The 18707-nt window shown below is 49.6% G+C and overlaps 1 protein-coding gene across 1 annotated transcript in view; it reads left to right on the top strand.

Annotated features, from left to right (window-relative positions):
- The window catches only part of FGFR2 (fibroblast growth factor receptor 2), a 96947-nt gene that overhangs the window by 69942 nt on the left and 8298 nt on the right, over positions 1-18707 (top strand). Inside the window, 6 exon segments of the mRNA XM_008685213.1 lie at positions 3956-4107; positions 7174-7295; positions 9520-9630; positions 11284-11474; positions 17728-17850; positions 18396-18466. Of these exon segments, the coding sequence (XP_008683435.1) occupies positions 3956-4107; positions 7174-7295; positions 9520-9630; positions 11284-11474; positions 17728-17850; positions 18396-18466 (770 nt within the window).

Here is an 18707-nt window from a genome sequence, read left to right on the forward strand (position 1 = left end):
TCGTGATTTTGTGCAAAAAACAAAAAAACAAAAAGCAGGGATAATTTAATAGTGTTGCGTTCGTCAAGGGATTCACAGGTGGGCAGTGGAATTACTTGAGGGACGTGTTCGGAAGGAAAGAAGTTCCAGCAGGATGCAGTGGGAGGATTGTGCCAAGCCCCGGAACCACATTGGCTCGCAGCAGAAACGGCCTGAAGAGAAAGCCAGCCATGGTTTACAATCCCAAAGGGGATTTGAAAAGCTCAATAAAAATGCATGGAGGTAAAATGAAGATAACACCACCATGGACAGAGGGACCAAATTCTGGTCTCTCATACTTCTGATATTGTCTTACCTTTTCTTCCCCTTTGTGCTTTTTTACAAAAGTATTTTCCAGAGTTATACATTGAACCTAAACCTCCGTCCGTAATCTGGACAGAACTTTCCTAAGTAATCCTTTTTGTAAACATGATTTTCAAGTTTTAATAGTAATGATAACAACCAAGTGTGTCGGGGGGGTTTCCGTTTTAAAAGCTTTCACATGAAAACCTCGTTTGAGATTGTTGGGAGGAAGATGTGTATGTGTGTGAACTTTTGCCGTGGGTTTGTGGGCAGAGAATCTTCTCGGGTCATAGGTTAGCCACAGAGCAGTTAACGTCTGACTGGACGTTAGGTTTTTCTGTTCGTAAGCAGCGTCTGAGCCATATTTGTCATGAGGACGTTTTCACGCTCTGGCTTTCCTCCTGACTCCCGATCCTTTGTTTCTTGGGTTCGCTCCTTGCTGGAGCCCCAGCCCATCCTAGCTGTGAGCAGAGGGTCTCATCTTCCAAACCAGTAAGGCAGTCAGCCCTTAATGCCAGCGGGGTTTGGTTCTTTGCGGAGCACACAGTATGCCAGCATCTCCCACACAACAACAGCCACAGGGTCCAGATCATCCGGGTTCCCCGGAAGAAGGTGCCAGTGGTAAGCTCCCCTGGATCTGGGCAGCACAGGATTCTGCAAAGGCGCTAGGAAAAGCAGTTATGGTGTTGGTAGCAAATATTAACTGAGCTCTTCTCAAGTGCCAGGCTCAGCACTAAATGCCTTAATGGGTGTGACCTTATTTTACCGTCATGGTAACTCTGCGGGGTGGGAACTTTCCTGGTTTCCTTTTAACAGGTAGGAAAGTCTAGTTTAGGATGGATAAATGACTTCCCCAAGCTCTCACAGTTGGCCAGCATGGGAACTGGGACGTGACCCCCACCTGACCGGGCCCCCATGTCGTAACAGTTAGCAGGCGGAAGGGTACCAGCTAGGGTTGGCTGCTTGGCTAGGGCCGGTCAGTGCGGTGTCCGCATGGGAGGGTGCGGAGATCACAGAACCCAGGACGGGAACACAGGGGAAGGAGAAGGGCAGTGTTCTTGTCATTTCTAACTCATTTTAGAAGTCAAGTCACTGTGTTTTAAGCATGCGCTCTGCATTTTTTTTTCCCTTCCTGTGACAGTTTTGACTTCCTCAGTTCATATCTTTGCTATTATAAGAAATATTCTTATTGTTAAAGAAGGTGCTTTTTCTAAAACATAAGAGAAATACGTAGGCATGGCAGTAAAATTCAAATGGCTGGGAAAGTTCTGAGATGAGACAAATTCTGCCCCTTCCCTCCATGGGGCAGAGTGACCAAATGCCCCAACCCTCTGAAGGTGGACACTATTAAATCTCTTCTGTATCCTTCCTGAAAGTTTAAAAACAATGCTGTGTTCTCACACGCCACGTGGGAAGGCTGTTTTCTTCCATCATACTCTAAATCTTGCCGCTAAGAGCAGAGATTTTTGAGGACCTGCCTTTTCCCCCAGAACCGTGCCCCCCTGTTATTTCCCCATTGGGTTTCCCCTCCTCTCCACCGACCGCAGCACACCGGGCACCGATAATGGAATTCTGGAAATCCTGCAGGGCTGGTGGCGCGAGGCTCCCCTGCTGGCCTTGCAGAGAGTCATGGCCGCAGAATGTGCTAGGCCGCGGCCATTTGGGGCCTGTCTCATCGCGAGGCTGACTTTTACTAGTGTGGTCGGTACTTGTTGCCAGTGATCCTCAGGTGCGAGTTCCCGTTGCAGCCAGTGGTGATTTTTGCCTCCTCACGGGGGTGAATTTCCAGAAGACCTTACTGTCTCTGCAAATACCAGCCTCGTTTTGTATCCACAGCACAGGGCCTTGAGTCAGTGTAGAGCGGCGTGTGGGGCCCCACGTGGAGTCTGGTGGGTGTTCCAAGTTGTCTCTTTGGCCAGCGTGGAGTCTCTGCCTGGTCCCCGGATTAGTGGGGAGCAGCAGTGGGTTCCATGGGAGTCCACACAGTTAACCTTTTGTGCTTTCTTCCTTGCTTCTGCCATTGGAGCGTGTGGACACCTGGGTGTGAGGCCTCAGCCTCTTGGAGCCCAGTCTCTTCACGAGGTTCTCTCAGCTCTAAAATGAATGACTCTTCAGCTCCTTTTTAAAGAAAAAATTATTTACGGTGTTCACAAAAATACTGCTCATACTGTCTGCATAGTAAAATTCAGGAGCGAGTCCCCCTGTCAGAAGATTGCTCAGAAGGCTCAGAATGTTCTCTTGTATGTTTTATTTTTACTTTTTAAAGATTTATGTATTTAGAGAGAGAGAGCGCGAGTGGCGGGGGGGGGGGGGGGGGGGGGGGGGGGGGGGGCGGCAGAGGGAAAGGGAGAGTCCTCAGGCAGACTGTGCTGAGTGGGGAACCCAACGTGGGGCTCGATCCCATGGCCGCTGAGATCATGACCCGAGCTGAAATCAAGAGTCAGATGCTCAACTGACTGAGCCACCCAGGGGCCCGTTCTCTTGTACATTTTAAAAGGTAATAGAAATTCTGGGTTAAAAATCATATACACCTTGATTTTCATACTGAAATCAACTTCTTATTCCTAAAATGACCCCCCTCCCCCAGTCCATTCTTGGGCCATGTTTAAACCTCATGTTCCAACTTTCTTGAGCCCCAAGTCTCGTTCATAGTTTAGAATAAGGGGGTGGTCAAGCAGCCCACGATCCTACCAGCATTGTGTAGTAATTCAAAAAATTGGCCTTAAGTGGGCTCTGCTGCATTTTCCTTTATAGAAACCAGCACAGGGAAGATGCCATGTTTAAGGAGTAGCCCTTTTATCAGACTCAGACTGAAATGGGTGAGGGGGAATGAGAAAACCTGGGGAAGCCCTTGCATGCCAAAGTGGGGAGAGGAGCTTTCCCATGTGATTATGAATCAAGGATGTAGTTTTTTGCATCTTGACTCTTCGTCCCATGTGTTCAATCCACTAGTTTCTGAAAGTGAAGTTGACCAGAGTCCGTTGATTTTCACTGAATGGCCTGGACATCAGCCAGTTCCCAGAAGGACTGGGGAGAAGCAGAGAACGGCCCCAGTGCCTGGGCCTCAGGTTACCTGGACTCAGGGCACTTGGAGCTACTGGGAATGCCTTCACATTCGAATCCCAGAGCTAGTTCCTTGAGACATTTCAGCTTTTCATTCCAAAGGCAAACGAAATACCGAAGAGCTGATTTTCTAAGAAGTTTTCTTGGAGTGTCATAGATACAGAACTGATTCATGATCTGAGCTGTTCTGCAGGGAGATTGATCACGAGGGGCTCTGAGACAGGCCTAGGCAAAAAGGCAGTCATGAAGCCCATGGGGTGGTTGTCCTGTCCTAAGGTGCGTGTTTTGAGGAATTATGTCAGAAAGCTGACTTACATGTTAACGCAGGTACTGTCTTCAAATGTTTGCAGACCTGGTCTTAGGAATGTAGGATGTGGGTGAAATCTGGTACTGCATAGATGGGAGGACAGAGGAGCTGGAATCCAGTGGTTTTGGTCCCAAATTCTTGACTTTGGCCAGCTCTTCCACTTGTCTTCCTTTCTGAGACTCGAACATCTGGCTGGGCTCTGGCTGGCCGCCAGCCTTCTCAGGTGGAGCCAGGATTACATCTGTCTTTGCATTTTGTATCCAGGTTTCTGCCGAGTCCAGCTCCTCCATGAACTCCAACACCCCGCTGGTCAGGATAACCACGCGCCTCTCCTCAACGGCAGACACCCCCATGCTGGCAGGGGTCTCCGAGTATGAATTGCCGGAAGATCCAAAGTGGGAGTTCCCAAGAGATAAGTGAGTACTTCTGTGGACACATCCCCGAATGGAATCGTAGGTATACATGGGGATGTTGGGTCGACATGTTCTTTTTCTGATCCTAACTGCAAAGGCCACGTCTGATGGTGTCAACAGGAGCGCGTGAGATTGTATTTCTAAATAACCAACTCCCAAAAAAGAAAAGTATGGATTTTTCTCTCTCTCTCTTTTACTGGTTCTTTTAAAAGTTGGCATGGCTGGTCCCCAACCAAGATAGTCGCCTTGTGAGCACTTATTTTACTTTTTAGATGATTCAAACCCAGTCCCATGTTCTAAACGTAGGACTGTATCCTATTTGTAAAACAGATACGACATTCCACCTTCTGGTTATTAGAACATGACTGTTCCGTAGTTCATTTCTTTGGGGAAATTAGGTGTAAAATACAAATTGCCTTAGGAATCTTCAGTCAGCATTGCTCTTTTTAAGGTTTTTTTTTTTTTTTTAAGATTTTATTTATTTATTTGACAGAGAGACAGCCAGCGAGAGAGGGAACACAGGCAGGGGGAGTGGGAGAGGGAGAAGCAGGCTCCCAGCAGAGGAACCCGATGCGGGGCTCGATCCCAGGACTCTGGGATCACGCCCTGAGCCGAAGGCAGATGCTTAATGACTGAGCCAGCCAGGCGCCCTCTTTTTAAGGGTTGTTAATGTCATACGGGGCTGTAGAGTTTTGAATATGGTACCTGACATCGAATTTCCCGTGGTCCATGATATTTTCTTTCTCGGATGTTGTGGAGGTGTTCCCATCAGACGTTCAGTCAGAGCACGGCCCCCAGGCTCTGTTGAAGGCGTTACAGGGAGCTGTCAGCTCTCTCTTTGGCTTCAGGTCCATGTATTTGGGCTGTCCTGGGCGGAATTTGAATCCTGGCTCAGCTAGGTGGTGGCTGGGCAGCCTTGATTCTCTGAACTTCATGTTTATAAAATGATGACCATGGTCTAGACCTCCCAGGACCGAGTGCAGTTCTTGGCTCACGAGCTTCCCCGTCTTGCGCTTCCCTTCACGCAGTGCTGAGCTGGGAGGTCTGAACCGCAGACCCCAACGACGTGGCAGTGCCAGGCAGAGAGTGTGTGGGTCCGATCCTGTGCTCCCAGCCCCCTGTCTTCCGGGCAGGACCAGCGCCCAGACCCACCTTCTGAATTAAAGTAGGATGGTCCTTGAAGGCCAGCAGCTCGCGCCTGGGGTACCGCTTGTAGTCCCTCGAATCTGAGCCTTGGTAGTAGCGGGAGGTGGAAGTGACGGACTGTTCATCTGTATCCCATCAACTGGAGAAGCTCTTGCCTTGCTTCTCTACAGCTCCCGCTCCCTGTTCGTCTTGACATCGGCAGCATCTCCCTGCGATTAGGCCAGAGAGGTGTTTAATTACAGTAGAAGAAACACATCCACAAATGTGGAGGCACCAAGATAAGCTTTTCTAGAGCCTGGGTCCGACGAGCTCTCTTGGGAAAGAGGTAGCTTACAGGGCACCGTGATTGCGAGTCCCACCACTCCACGCCCGTCTTGTTTCCCAGGAGCCAGTTTGGAGATACTAATGTGCGTCATATGCTAGGCCCAAAGAACTGCACAGGGATCGCCCTGTCAAGAGAGTTAATGGCTGTAATTTCCAGAGTATTCGTGTACCATCGCGGAGAGACTTGTTGATCGAACAACAACTGGGAGGCAGCAGAGAAAAACACAAAGAATGGCTCCTTTACCTGAAGAGTGTGGAAAGAGGACAGGGTTGTTTCTCACGAAGCCACCTCGCTCCCTCCTCTGGGGGTACAAGTAGGAGGGCTCGCGCGCACAGTTCTCTCTGCGTGTAGCACCGACCTAGGCGGCTCTGATCGCACGTGAAGAAGTTACGGCTCCCAGGTTCGGGCCCCAGTGTTTGCGGCTGGGACCCTGCAGTCCACAGGGGAAGCCTGTGTGTGCCTAGCCATCAGCTCCCACCTGGGGGGGACCCTGAGTGCGGAAAATCTGAGTGCTGAGCGTTTCGGAACGGAGTTGAGCACAGACGTAGGGGGAGCAACTTTCCAGTGAATGAAGGCTCTTTAGAAGCAGTTTATTAGATTGGAGGCAAAGGTGGCACAAAGAAAGGATTGTTGTGCTTGTAGTAGCAGGGCAAGAGGACATAAATTAGCCATTTTTCTAATGCAAATGTTTATTTTCTGCCAAGATACTCAGTTTAATTTTAGTTCAAGAGAGAAACGGAATGACCTCAGCCCAGTGTACACGGCCCTCAGTCTTTGCTTAGCATTTGTAAACCATTGTGTACTTACTGTAAATAAGGCATATTTACTAAGGGCTGTGAAATACTTTGCTGTGTTGTGCTTAAGTGAAAAAAACCACATTCATGAGTATTCCAAAGATTTCTCCATTCTGTCGGCTTCCAGAAGTTCCAGAGACAATATATGGCTATTAGTAGGACGTGCACCGAGCTTCTGAGCTTAGAAATACAGTTGATCGTGTTCACTCTGGGTTTTCTTCATTATTAATTTTGGGTAGTTAAGGATTTCTAAACTGTTCGGTCAAAAAAGATGCCCCTCAATTTCTAGAATTTTCTTTGTCCTTTTGGGAAAAATTAGAGATTCCTTAAAATGTGTTTAAGATTCATATCATGTAACTTGGCCAGGAATGTGACCGTAAAATCCACTGGTATTTGAATAATAGTGATTTTAAAGACATCGCTTCACAGAGACCAAGAAATAAGAACAGCTTTAACGTTTTTTTCTTTGAGACATTCTAAATTACGAATATTCAACTGGCTGGAGATGAAAAGCTCCTCATGGTTAGCACTTAGGAAAGCTGACCACCTCACTAGCAAGGGTGCCTTCCACAAAGAAAATAAATCGTGAACACAAATGTGAAATTTAATAGCTGTCCCGCCTGTAATTGGCATTCTCTACAACGTCACTAAGAAAATACTCGAGCGCGTGTATACCCCGGGTCTCATTAGTTCCATATGATAAATGCCCCATGCTTTTGCAAGCCGCTGAAAGATTTTTATATTTTGTTCTGGAATTTCCCCTTCACCAGATGCTGTGCACTAATCCCCTATTTACACATTTAGGCTGACGCTGGGCAAACCTCTGGGGGAAGGTTGCTTTGGGCAAGTGGTCATGGCTGAGGCGGTGGGAATCGACAAAGAGAAGCCCAAGGAAGCAGTCACTGTGGCGGTGAAGATGTTGAAAGGTGCGTGGGGAGGGGGCCGGGTGGGGGTGGGAAGGGGGGGGACGTCTTATCAAGAATGTTCCTTTTGTGGCATGTGAACTCTATCATGGCAGGGGGTCAGAGAGCACATAGTTGACCTAGGGGTTGAGAAGTTTTCAGTATAAATCAGCGTCCTGGACAGACGATTTATCTTGTGCTGTGTGCACTTACAAGAAAGAAAAGCCAGTTTTGTTAGAAAGTGGTAGCCTCCCAGATGATTCGTCAGCTCCTCGTTGGTGACTGTTTTTTTTTTTATTTCCTCTATATTTGTATGTGCTTCGAAATATCAACTCACGTGTACCTGGTTAATTTAGGTGAGTCTTGGTATGCTGAATTTGGGACGCAAACCTTAATTTACAAATAAAGGAAGGTTGGCCTTTGGGAGGGAGGGAGGAGTCGTGGGGAGAGGAGGACACACCTTCTCTTTTGTAAGAGGAACAAAGCAGAATTGACACTGGTCTGGGAGAAGCCCTTAGAAAACTAAAAGGGAAGGAGCAGGATCGGTTGCCGGGCGGAACCTTCTGGAACATGGGAACAGTTAACCCTGGGATGTGAATGTTGCATGGCGTTTGTGGGATGACTGTCCAGCCCTGCTTCATGCTCGTGTCCAAGGAGCTTATAGCTCTTCAACCGTCACCTTCCTCCTCTGCACTGTTCTTTTAGGAGAGGAGTTCTGAATCCTGTTACAGGGAGCTGAGAAAGGACGGAGTTTTTCCCATCTGTCCGGGCAGAAACGCCTGTTCTTGGATGCGGGTGCCTGACCCATTGTGGTTGCTCCTGGAGTTAGGCTTTTTCTTTCGTGGCCTGTCATGCGAAGGTCGTCCTATCCCTTCCCAAGTGGGTGGAAGTAGCCAAAAAAATGAATTTTTTAAAGCTGCTGATTTGAATGGCTGCTAAGGAAAACTTGAGTGTTCTGAACTCCTCACCTTGGGATTTGATGCGAGGGAGGCCTGTGCTCGGCTGCCCCACGTGTCTCAGCTCAGCTCCACCCACAGAGGTGGCCCTCTGGCTTTTGTCCTGTGTGGTCAGGGTCTGCCTGTGTGCCCTCGGCCCCCTGTGTGGCAGCTGGAGGGGGCTGCGTGCCTCACAACAGCCAGCCTCAGCAGCCCCTGGCCACAGCCCGGGGCAAACGTGGGGAAGACCCAGGCTTCCAGCCTCTTGGCAGAACTTTTGTTTGGTTTTTGGAGCTCAGAATTAGAGGTCTGGGCGTTTATTTCTCTAGATATACTTAGGCTTGCCTTCCCTTTCAGGGTAAAGAAGGACATTAGCCCCAGAGCCCGGTGGGGCCCTGGCGATTTTTATAGCCAGTGGGAGGCTCGCTGCCAGCCCTCCCCATGCTGTGTGTGTCTTACCTCGCAGCCATGGCATTGATCTTCCTTTTGTGAAGTTAAAAAGCTTTTTGCCACATGGCTCCTATACATGTCCTTATCTCATTTTCTTAGTAAATGCAGAATTTTCTGTATCGAATTAACTCAAAGAGAGGCACATGGGAAGAGTCTTGCCACTTTCCAGAAGCGATGAGCCGTGAATGTGGGACCTAAACTGTTCTTGAAATGAGAGAGCAGAGGTTTAGAAAACTTTCATTTTTTTTTTAGGTTGGGAATCGCAGCCCCCCTTTGAGAAGCCCACAGTTGAAGGCATGAACCTTTGCCCGCTCAGAATCACGTGCACACACGCACTTTTGTAAACACTTACGAGGTGCCCCCGAACGTGTCTCTGAATTCTGTGAGGGCTCGGATTAGCAGGATTTAGTCTGGAGAGAGTCTGGTGGTTGGAGATGCCCCATTCTCCTCCTCCTCTTCCTTTCTGTTGTACCCTCAGTTGCTTTCAGGCCCCTTGAAGTTCGATAGGGTTTTTTTGAGGCCCCGTAGCTCGACCAGAGGATGGACTTATTTCACGATAAGGTTAAAGCCCCCCACACTGGTGAGGGTTGCTGGAAAAGAATTGGCCTTAGCATCAGAAGCCTGTATTCTCATCCTGACCTTTGACCCCATTGACCCCAAATTAGCTATTGGACACGGATCAGGGCAGTTCCCCGTCTGGGCCTTTGCCCCCTTACCAATAAAATGTGGGAGATGATTTGGAAAGTCTTTTCTGGTTCTAAAATTCAATTTCATGCTGTTTCCACTAAGTTGTTGACAACTAGCACCAGCCGCCGATGGGTTAGAGAAAACTAACTGGTTTTTAATTTACCTAATGTTTGTAGATGATGCCACCGAGAAGGATCTTTCTGATCTGGTGTCAGAGATGGAGATGATGAAGATGATTGGAAAACACAAAAATATCATAAATCTCCTTGGAGCCTGTACTCAGGATGGTGAGTAGGAGGAAAAAATGCTTTCATCCAAATAATTTACGCTTCGATGTTAAAATCATTTTAGAAACGGTGGGACTTTTGGATCTTGCTCCTAGGGCACCTCAAGTGCATGTTTAAAGTTCCCTTTAAAATCCCCACAGGAAGATGTTCCTGGCCATGAACACAAAGGGGACTTTGTGACTGTACCGGGGGGCTGGGGAAAGGTAGGCGTTGGGTGGCTTTGGATGGGAGGGCCTTCTAGAGTCCTGCTGTTTTTAGGGCATAACCTGGAGGGTGTTGAGAAAGGACAGTGTCCTATTGTGTTTTGTAGTGCTAAGAGGGACTTCTCAAAATAAGACCCTATGCGGGGGTGTCTGCGTGGCTCAGTCGGTTAAGCGTCTGCCTCTGGCTCAGGTCATGGTCCTGGGGTCCTGGGATCGAGCCCCGCATCGGGCTCCCTGCCCAGTGGGGCGTCTGCTGGTCCTTCTCCCACTGCCTCTCCTCCTGTTCATGCGTGCTCTCTCTCTCTCTCTCTCTCTCTCAAATACATAAAATCTTAGAAAGAAAAAAGACCCCATATTTTGGTTGACAAATCCCTTAAAATGGGGATGGAAGAAGCCCTGTCTTGCTATGGGCAGTGATGGCTGAACTCCCAGGAATAGTGCAGGAGAGGGAGGGAGTGGAATGAAGGGACACATTATCTTCCTTAGGGGGGGAGAGAGCGCTGACTTCTCTCACTGGAGAGCTAACTAACACTTTGGGAATCGGTTCGGTGATAATAAACTTGATGCCTATCTTTGCGTCAGCCATTTCTCTTTTAGGTCTGTACCAGCAGTCGGGAGACTTTCTGTGAAGGATGATTGTAAATAATTTTGGTTTTGTGGCCTTTAGGGTCTTTGTGGCAACTACTCATTTTGCCATTGTAGCGAGAAAGCCACAGACAATACAGAAATGAATGGGCCTGGCTGTGTGCCAGTGCAATTTAATTACAAAAACAGGCAGTGGGCAGGATTTGGCCTGCGGGCTGTAGTTTGCCAACCTCTGGGCTACGCCATGGAGAAAGGATTGCACGTGTGTGTAAGGAGGCACACGCAGAAATGTTCGCTGTGTACTCTTTGTTACAGCCCAAACCCGGAGGCGACGTAAATGCCCCTAAGTGTAGGGAAATAAGTAAATAAAGTGTGGTATGTTTGTATGATGGAATATCGATAGCTCTTAAAAGGAATGATCTAGATTTATTTTTATCTGCCCGACTGGGTTCCACGAGGATAACGTGTAGGGGAAAATGTTGCAAAGCTGTAGCTTTATTACTCAGAGATGTGATTAAAATAACATTTATTGATACATATGTGTATGTAAAATGGTTAAAATGGACCGGAAAAGGCAAATTTATGATAACCATTGCTCCGCAGGAGGGCACAGGGGAGCATGGGAGTGACAGGGGAAGGACACTGACTATATCTCTGTCTATTCCTTGAAGACTTTGGAGGCTATCTTGACCCAAGTGTCGATGATCATTCTGGGGGAGATGAGAATGCAGGTGTTCTATTTTGCTGTATGTTTCAATGAATTAAAAAAAAAAAGTAGTGGGTTATAAGAAACAAACCTGGGCTGAGCTTCCCAGGGTTGGATCTGGGTGCGTCGTCTGAGCGAGCTTGCCCTCTCCATCCACAGGGCCTCTCTACGTCATCGTGGAGTATGCCTCGAAAGGCAACCTCCGCGAATACCTCCGAGCGCGCAGGCCGCCGGGGATGGAGTACTCCTATGACATTAACCGCGTTCCCGAGGAGCAGATGACCTTCAAGGACTTGGTGTCCTGCACCTACCAGCTGGCGAGAGGCATGGAGTACTTGGCTTCCCAGAAAGTGAGTCCTTCACATTCTCCTCAGTTGGGTGGATTCCAGTTAAAAAGGTCTGTGAGGAAAACAGGCAGTTTGGACGTGCTCGTTTGCTGAATCAAGCCCTCGCATGTCTTGTACAACCTGGCAAATATTTATTGCGTTATTCACATCGGGGTTTGGTGGACTCTTTAAAAGCCAGAGCGGCCTCAGAAGCCTATAGTGATACTGCAGAGAAGAGCAGAGAAGATGTCTCGTCCCCTGGGATTCTGCTTCCGGTAGAGGACGGCTAGGTTAGGAGGCACTGTCTTTCATTCTGATGAGTTTTTTGGGCTTTATTTGTTTTGGGTTGAGTTTTTGGACATAGACTTTGGTTGTTGCGTTTATGGTTTTAAGCTTGAAAGGCCATTAAATATTCTACGAACAAAGATCAAGCGAAGGGATATTTTAGTAACACCGAGTCCTGGTGTCATCCGGGTTTATTTTGTCTTACTTAGCGGGGTGACCCTCTGGTTCAAAGTTGGCCAGGTCCCCTGAGGTGAACCGTCTGCATTCCAAGCATGCCACTTGCAATGGAACTTTAAACATCTGAGTTATTCTGAAAGCAGTTAGACAGGTGCCCCAATGTCCTCTGGGGCATTTTGGATGACCCGAGACACCGTCCCTTAGCTCACACTTCGGGGGGAGGCTTGCAGGACTTCCTCCTTGGGCAGAGGTGGGGTCCCTTCCTACCTGTGGTGAAGCTTGATGCCAATCCGAGTCCCCAGAGGAGTGAGATTCTCTTGTGGGCGTGGACCCCTTGTCACTGGCGAGCCCGGGCTGGGTCATGGCTCTGCCCAGTCACAGGAGTGAGGGATCCGACCACCGGGCATCGGGGGTTTGGGAAGGGGGCGGCTGCACCTTAGCCCCTGCTTCTGTGGCCGTGTTGGAAGGTGGCCAGAGCTCCCACACATTCTGTTTTTTGTTCTTTATTTTCTTTTTTGTTTGTTTTTTTATTTCCAAGAGAGCCCAGAATTGAAGACTTTCTCAGATTTTTTTTTTCCCTGTAAAGGCTCTTAACCTATAGATTTTAGGAAACAAACAGCTTTTGTGCCTGTGATGGCGTCACCTGTGCAGGAATACAGGGGAGTCCGCCAACTGAAAAGTCTTCGACGTGAGGAAATGGATCAGATCCAGAATGTGGGACATTTGACAAGACGTCGCTTCAAAATGTCCACGTCACGAGAGACAAAAACCACTGGGGAGACAGTTCCAGATTAAGGGAGGCTTAAGAGACAGGACAGCCAGGTGTACACGTGTGGCCCTGGACTGGGCCTCATTCAGGGTGGGAGGCGGCAGCTTTTATAAAGAACATTTAGGAACAACTGAAACTTGACTAGGGTCTACGTCAGCTCGTATGATTGGATCGATGTTAACTCTTGGGGCGGTGGTAGTGGTCCTGTGTTGAGGTAGGAGACGTCTGCTCACGTGTGGCGGTGTGGGGCGTGCAGTCACTTCTAAGCGGTTGTGTGAAGAGAAAGAACCAGCAGGACAGGCGATCCCGGCCCCCGTGGACCACCGTTGTTCTGTTTCGCCTTTGCTGCAGCTTTCAAATGTTCCTCACTAAACCTTGGGGAGCGGGCCTGCCTGCAGGCTGCCTGCGGTGACCCCCAGGGCCTGGCCACTCCGTACCCTTCCCTGTGTGGAAGGCGGGGAAGCGTGTTTCAGACGCAGCATGGCTCTGCTATTAATACAAAAGCGGTAGGAGGGCTGGCCGACTTGGCCATTTTATTAACCCTTCCAGCGAATATTCCCAAGCACTCCTGACTCCGGTGCCTCGTGCCCTAGGTCAGGCTCCCGTGGTGGGTGGCCGCAATGGACAGAGTCCTTGGACCTCTTGGAACAGGAACCTCGGGCGACAGCAGGAGAGGTCAACAATAAGTGTGGGAATAAAAATAAAGATGGGAAAGGTTGAGAGGCATGCTGTGCAGGAAACAAATTGTGGGAGGTCAGTGGGAGGTTCGGGGGGGAAAGGTGGCTGGTGGGCACCCCCGCCGGGGGACAGCTGTGTGCAGCTTCTAGGGAGGGACGCGGGGTGTGGAGAGCAGCATGTGAGACGTGGCTGGAGATGGGCAGGCCCAGCTCATTCAGGGCCTCACGGAGCCGGGCCAGGCCTCCAGATTGCACTCTCGGCGCGTGGCGGGCCACCGAGGGGTGGGTAATGGGGTCGGGTCTGAGCCATAAAGCTCCCTTGCCGTTAGGCTGCTCACAGCTGGTGGGTTGCAGGCTCGGGGCTGGTGTTTGGGGCTAGGGTTTACTGGCTCCCACAGGCGCTGAAGAAGACTGATTTTGGATAGATTTTGCTCTTGGGATAGTTAGTGTGTCCAGCGTGAGAGATCGGATGGTAGTGCAGCCGATCAGGACGAGGAAGACTCCGGGGTGGGAGGTGCAGGGAGAGGGTGGTGGGAAGAGATTCTGGTGCGCGATTCAGGATGCACTTTGATCACATATGAGAGCCATTCCAGGGCCGGTGCCGGGCAGGAAGCTGCAGGCCAGAGCTCAGACCTTGGGAGCCAGCAAAGGAAGTGTAGTTCCAAGGCATGGGAGGTCATCTGTGGGGGGGGGGCGGGGGGCAGAGAAGAGGAGGAGTAGAAAAAGCTCTCGATTTCTGGAGCTTGGCTCAAAGCGCCTGATGGCAGTGGAGGCTGGGGGGACACAGAGGTAGGAGGAAAGGCAGGATGTGGGTCACAGAGGCCACAGGACGGGTTTCAGGAAGGCGGAGTGTCCTGCGCAGAATGGGAGAGAAGGATGTGCCTTGCATCTGGCTCAGATGGAGCCCGTGTGGACCACCCCATTGCTCCCCAGCCCTGAGGACTCTTGAGATCCTTCCCCCTTTGGAACTGTTCAGTATAGTGAAGAGGGAACTTTGTGAAAGGAAGCAATTCTCGTTATTAATCAATACTAGTTTTTGAGAACTCAACATCTGCCAGGCACAGGACGAGCGTTTTACGTACAGTATCCTCCGTAACCTCAGAACATGTCTGAAGTATGTGCGATTTTAGGATAAGGATGCTGAGGACCGTTGGGAGGTGCCAGGACACCTATGAGTCAGGTGGACCTTAGTCATTGTCCTCCTTTCCAAGGTGGGGACTCCTAGGTCCACAGAGAAAAGTCGCTGGTCCCGGACCTGGCCCTTCGGTTCTCCACTCACCCACTCTGCTCCCCAGCCTCCCCGCTGTTCTCAGGTAATCCCTGCCTCACTCTGGATGGCGGGGAGGACCGATAAGATGCCCTGTGCCCGGGCTTTGCTCACTGACACAGAGTGGGCTGGAAGGGTCAGAGCTGTATGTCCTTAGGGCCTTGAAGGGTTCCGAAGCCCTTTGCAGAAGATCGCCTGCAGGTAAAGACCTGGTGGATGAAGAACTTAAGAATGGTCCCTGCGAGTAGAGCCTGCTTCTTAAGGTGGAGGGCTTAGTGCCGACTGTGGAGGATGAAGAAGCAGGAAAAGGGCCAGATTCTGGCCTGCTCACACTCCCGCCTCGCAGCCGCCAGCCATGAGCCGCTTAAAATGCTGTTGAGCGAGCTCTCTGGCTCATTACTGATGGAATGCAGTAACAGATTCGGCTTAGTAAACATTTACTGGGTCAGGCTCTGTGCGCGGTGCTGGGAATATAGAGATGAACGTACAGGGCCTGTCCTTGAGCCACTTAAAAATGCACGCGTGCACGCACGTGTGTGCATGTGTTTGTGGGGAACTAGGGGGCGGGCAAGGAAAGAAACACCGGATGTATACGGAATGCAACAAGGTAATACGGGGTATTTGAAGCTTATACAAATTATGAAAGCTTTGCTGTTTTTAGTTCAAAGTACACTAATTATTCTTTTTACCAAATCCCAAACCAGTTCAATGTACTCCACGGTGTTAAACCTGAGTGGGTGTTGTTTTTGCTATTTAAAGCAGGCGCCAGCTTTCCCATCTGTAAAATGGGTGCAGTCATACCTATCTCATGGGTCGCCATGGGAATTTAATTCGATCAGCCATGCAGAGGCACCCATCACGGTGTCTGGGCCATTGGGATGTCAGTCTTCCTTCCCTTAGTGACCTGTGGATCTCTGCTCACTTAAGAAATGGATACCAAATGGTCTGAGGGCCCTAGTTATGTAAATGGTCAGCTCTGCCCTGGAAAACAGCTCCGATTTCTGCAGATGATGGGAATTTGGCTTGATGTTAATTATTTTCTTTTTCTTGCACGGTGGTTCCAAGTCTCTTACCGTCCAGCCCAGAGGGTGGGCGTTCGTGTCTGCTAGCGTCGTGGGATGTGGGAGGATGGTGCTCGACCCTGGCTGTCGCCAACATGATGATGGAGGTCACCGTCCTGGTATCTCTTGAGTGGAGCCCTCGTGTGTGGTGGGAGCCCAGCGTGTGGGAATCCAGATTCTTCTGACCACACAGCTTGCCAAATGCACAGAGCTCGTGTCGGCAGGGAGCACGCCGCCGGGAGAGTTTGGCCGAGGGCTTGGAAGTTCAATTTGAAGAGGCCTCCAAACTCGGAACACGGCTCCCGCCCCGGCTGGATCCCCAGGCAGCTTCTGGGAGCGCTCACATTTCCTGCTTCCGTTTTGGCCGGCCACAGGCCTTCTTACTTGTGGGGTTTTCCTGCTCTCCCTTTCCTGGTCCTCGCCCATCCAGGGGGCCACAGAAGCGTCTAAAAACAAGGAATCGTGGGGCAGTGGGCAGGAAAAAATAATTGCTCATTTATTCTGCAGAGAGAGTGTGGCTTGCTCGCGGAGTCCCTAACTGCCACCAGCCCCATTTCACCCTTGTCACAGGGCTTGATAAGGCTCTCCTTCATCCAGTAGTTCACTTTGCCAGGAGCCTGTGGCAAAGCATTTGGTAGAGAAGTTCGCTTCCTTAGACCTTGCCTTTTTCAAAAACAGGGGATGATGATTGGGGATTCTCATGACCATGTGTCATGATGAAACCTTGTGATAATGAAGTGTAACACTTCACAGAAGTGTATCATTTGTAGAAAGGACAGATGGGGTTTATAATGACTAGACCTTTCTAGTCTGAAGAGCATCAGAACTATAAATTAGCTGCCCTGTAGGGAGCGTGTCTGCATCCTGCCTCCCCGCCCCCAGGTATTTTGCAGACCTAGGTGGGGCCCTTTGTGTGGGCCGGTGTCCTACGGGCCCCAGGCATGGACAGACAGGCGTTGGTCTTGATATAAGCGGGGGAAAGGACGTGGTCAGTTCTTTGAGAAACATAACTTGTGAGGAGCATAGCAGGTGCAGTAGGGCTGAGTTTGGAGGCGTGGAGACCGGTCAGGCAGGCAGTGCGGCTCTCCGTGGGGCTGAGGGTGGGCAGTGGTGATGTCCTGGGCTAAGTGTGGTTAGTGGTGGTGACTGAGTGGGGTGGACAAATCGTCGAGGCAGGTGGGAGTCTGCTGAGCACAGAACTTGAGAGCAGTGTGCACAGGATTCTGTTGTATACTTGGACCGAGAGAGAGACTGAAGGAGGTAAGAATTAGGGGAGCAGAGACCTTGAACTTGAGGTGCCAAAGGGATATCACAGTGGAAATGTCCCATAGCCTGTGGAAGATGACAGTGAGGGTGCCAGGAGAGAGGTTAGGAGAGAGAGAGAGGAATTTGCAAATCTTTTGTGTGTATCTAAGAACAGAAGCCCTAGGGATACGTGGAAATATACAGAATTAATGGGACATTTCTCCTATTTTGAGGGACAGGGGAAGAGAGGAACTAGATTGAGAGGGTGAGCCAAGACAAGGGATGGGATAGAACTCAAGGCGGGTGGTGGGGACCGTTTTTTAAAAAGGAGCATGAAATCAGCAGTGTCCGGAGCTGCGGAGGGAAACATTGAGAACGAGCTCACTTGGGTCTGACAAGAGGTTCCGCATACACTTTTGGGAGGGGCAGGGATGGAAACAGAATGTTTGCAGACGGACCAGGAGGTGAAGACTAGATACGGTGTTGAAGTTTAACCAGCTCTTCCGAAAGTCTGGCTGTAAAGGGCGGGAGAGTAAGTGTTGAGATAAGATAATCTAGTACGAGTCTCCTAGGAAGGACGCCGGTGTTTGTTGGTCATTTGCAGGTAAAAGAGAATTGGCTGCTTGGTGTGTCTTTGGTCTTTGAAATGATTGGGGCCTTTGGTTTTTTAGTTACTTTTAATTAGAAAAACACCAATTTTTGACTTAAGATGTATTTTCTGTCTGTGTCATAAGACGTGAGTATGTTTTCTCTTTATTCTGGAAACATTTTGAAATGAGTTCTTTCTTGATTTCAGTGTATTCATCGGGATTTAGCAGCCAGAAATGTTTTGGTCACAGAAAACAATGTCATGAAAATAGCAGATTTTGGACTGGCCAGGGATATCAACAATATAGACTATTACAAAAAGACCACGAACGTAAGTCTATGGCAGTGCTGTGGTGGAAGGCGGGGGGGTGGCACGGAATGTTCCAGAAGAAAGATAATAGGCGTTCATTCCTCTGCCCTTTATCCCTGTTCTTTTGCCATACTCTGGACAGACTTCTCAAGAAGCAAATTTCAGCTGTATTTAAGATACTTTCAGTAAATGCGAAACAGCCTTGTAGCAAGAATGATCGGCAGCCTCTCGGGTCTTCATTAGGCCCTTTGTCAAGAACTTCTCTAGCCAAGACTAGAGCTGGGGAGTTTCTGGGTTAAGTTTTGCCCGGAAGGTGGTCAGGCTGCGTCTGTGTGCGAGGGAGATCGAGGATAATGAGAGTCCAAAGAAATGGCATTTTCCTCATGTGCCCAAATGTGCCTCGTGCCCAGTTAAGTGTAGTCCCTGCTGGAACTTACTTCTGCCCTAACGACTGACCGGTGAAAATCATTCGTTCAGCTCTCCAATAGGGCACAGCCTGTCGAGCCAGCCAAAGTAAACTGGTTTTAATCTAGTGGTTTTTTTACCTTTCTTCCCCACACTTGCAGGGGCGACTTCCAGTCAAGTGGATGGCCCCAGAAGCCCTTTTTGACCGGGTGTACACCCATCAGAGTGACGTGTAAGTAACTCCCTTCTCTCTGGCTTCTCCCTCGGGTTGAGCTGCAAAAATACTACTGTATGCACCTTTCTTCAGGCTTTGGTGCCTGCTGTATTTCACACGTTTCTGGAAGGTGCAGGAGCCGGCCTTAGAAAGGACGGATTTTATGGTAGGCTGGTAACCAATGCGCTGTTACTTATCTGCCCAGCTTCAAAGTGCACGGGAGGCGTAACCTCGAACCTCCTCCTGCCAGGGACGAAGA

This window comes from Ursus maritimus, unplaced genomic scaffold, assembly GCF_017311325.1.
Source record: "Ursus maritimus isolate PB19 unplaced genomic scaffold, ASM1731132v1 scaffold_7, whole genome shotgun sequence".
Lineage (NCBI taxonomy): Eukaryota > Metazoa > Chordata > Mammalia > Carnivora > Ursidae > Ursus > Ursus maritimus.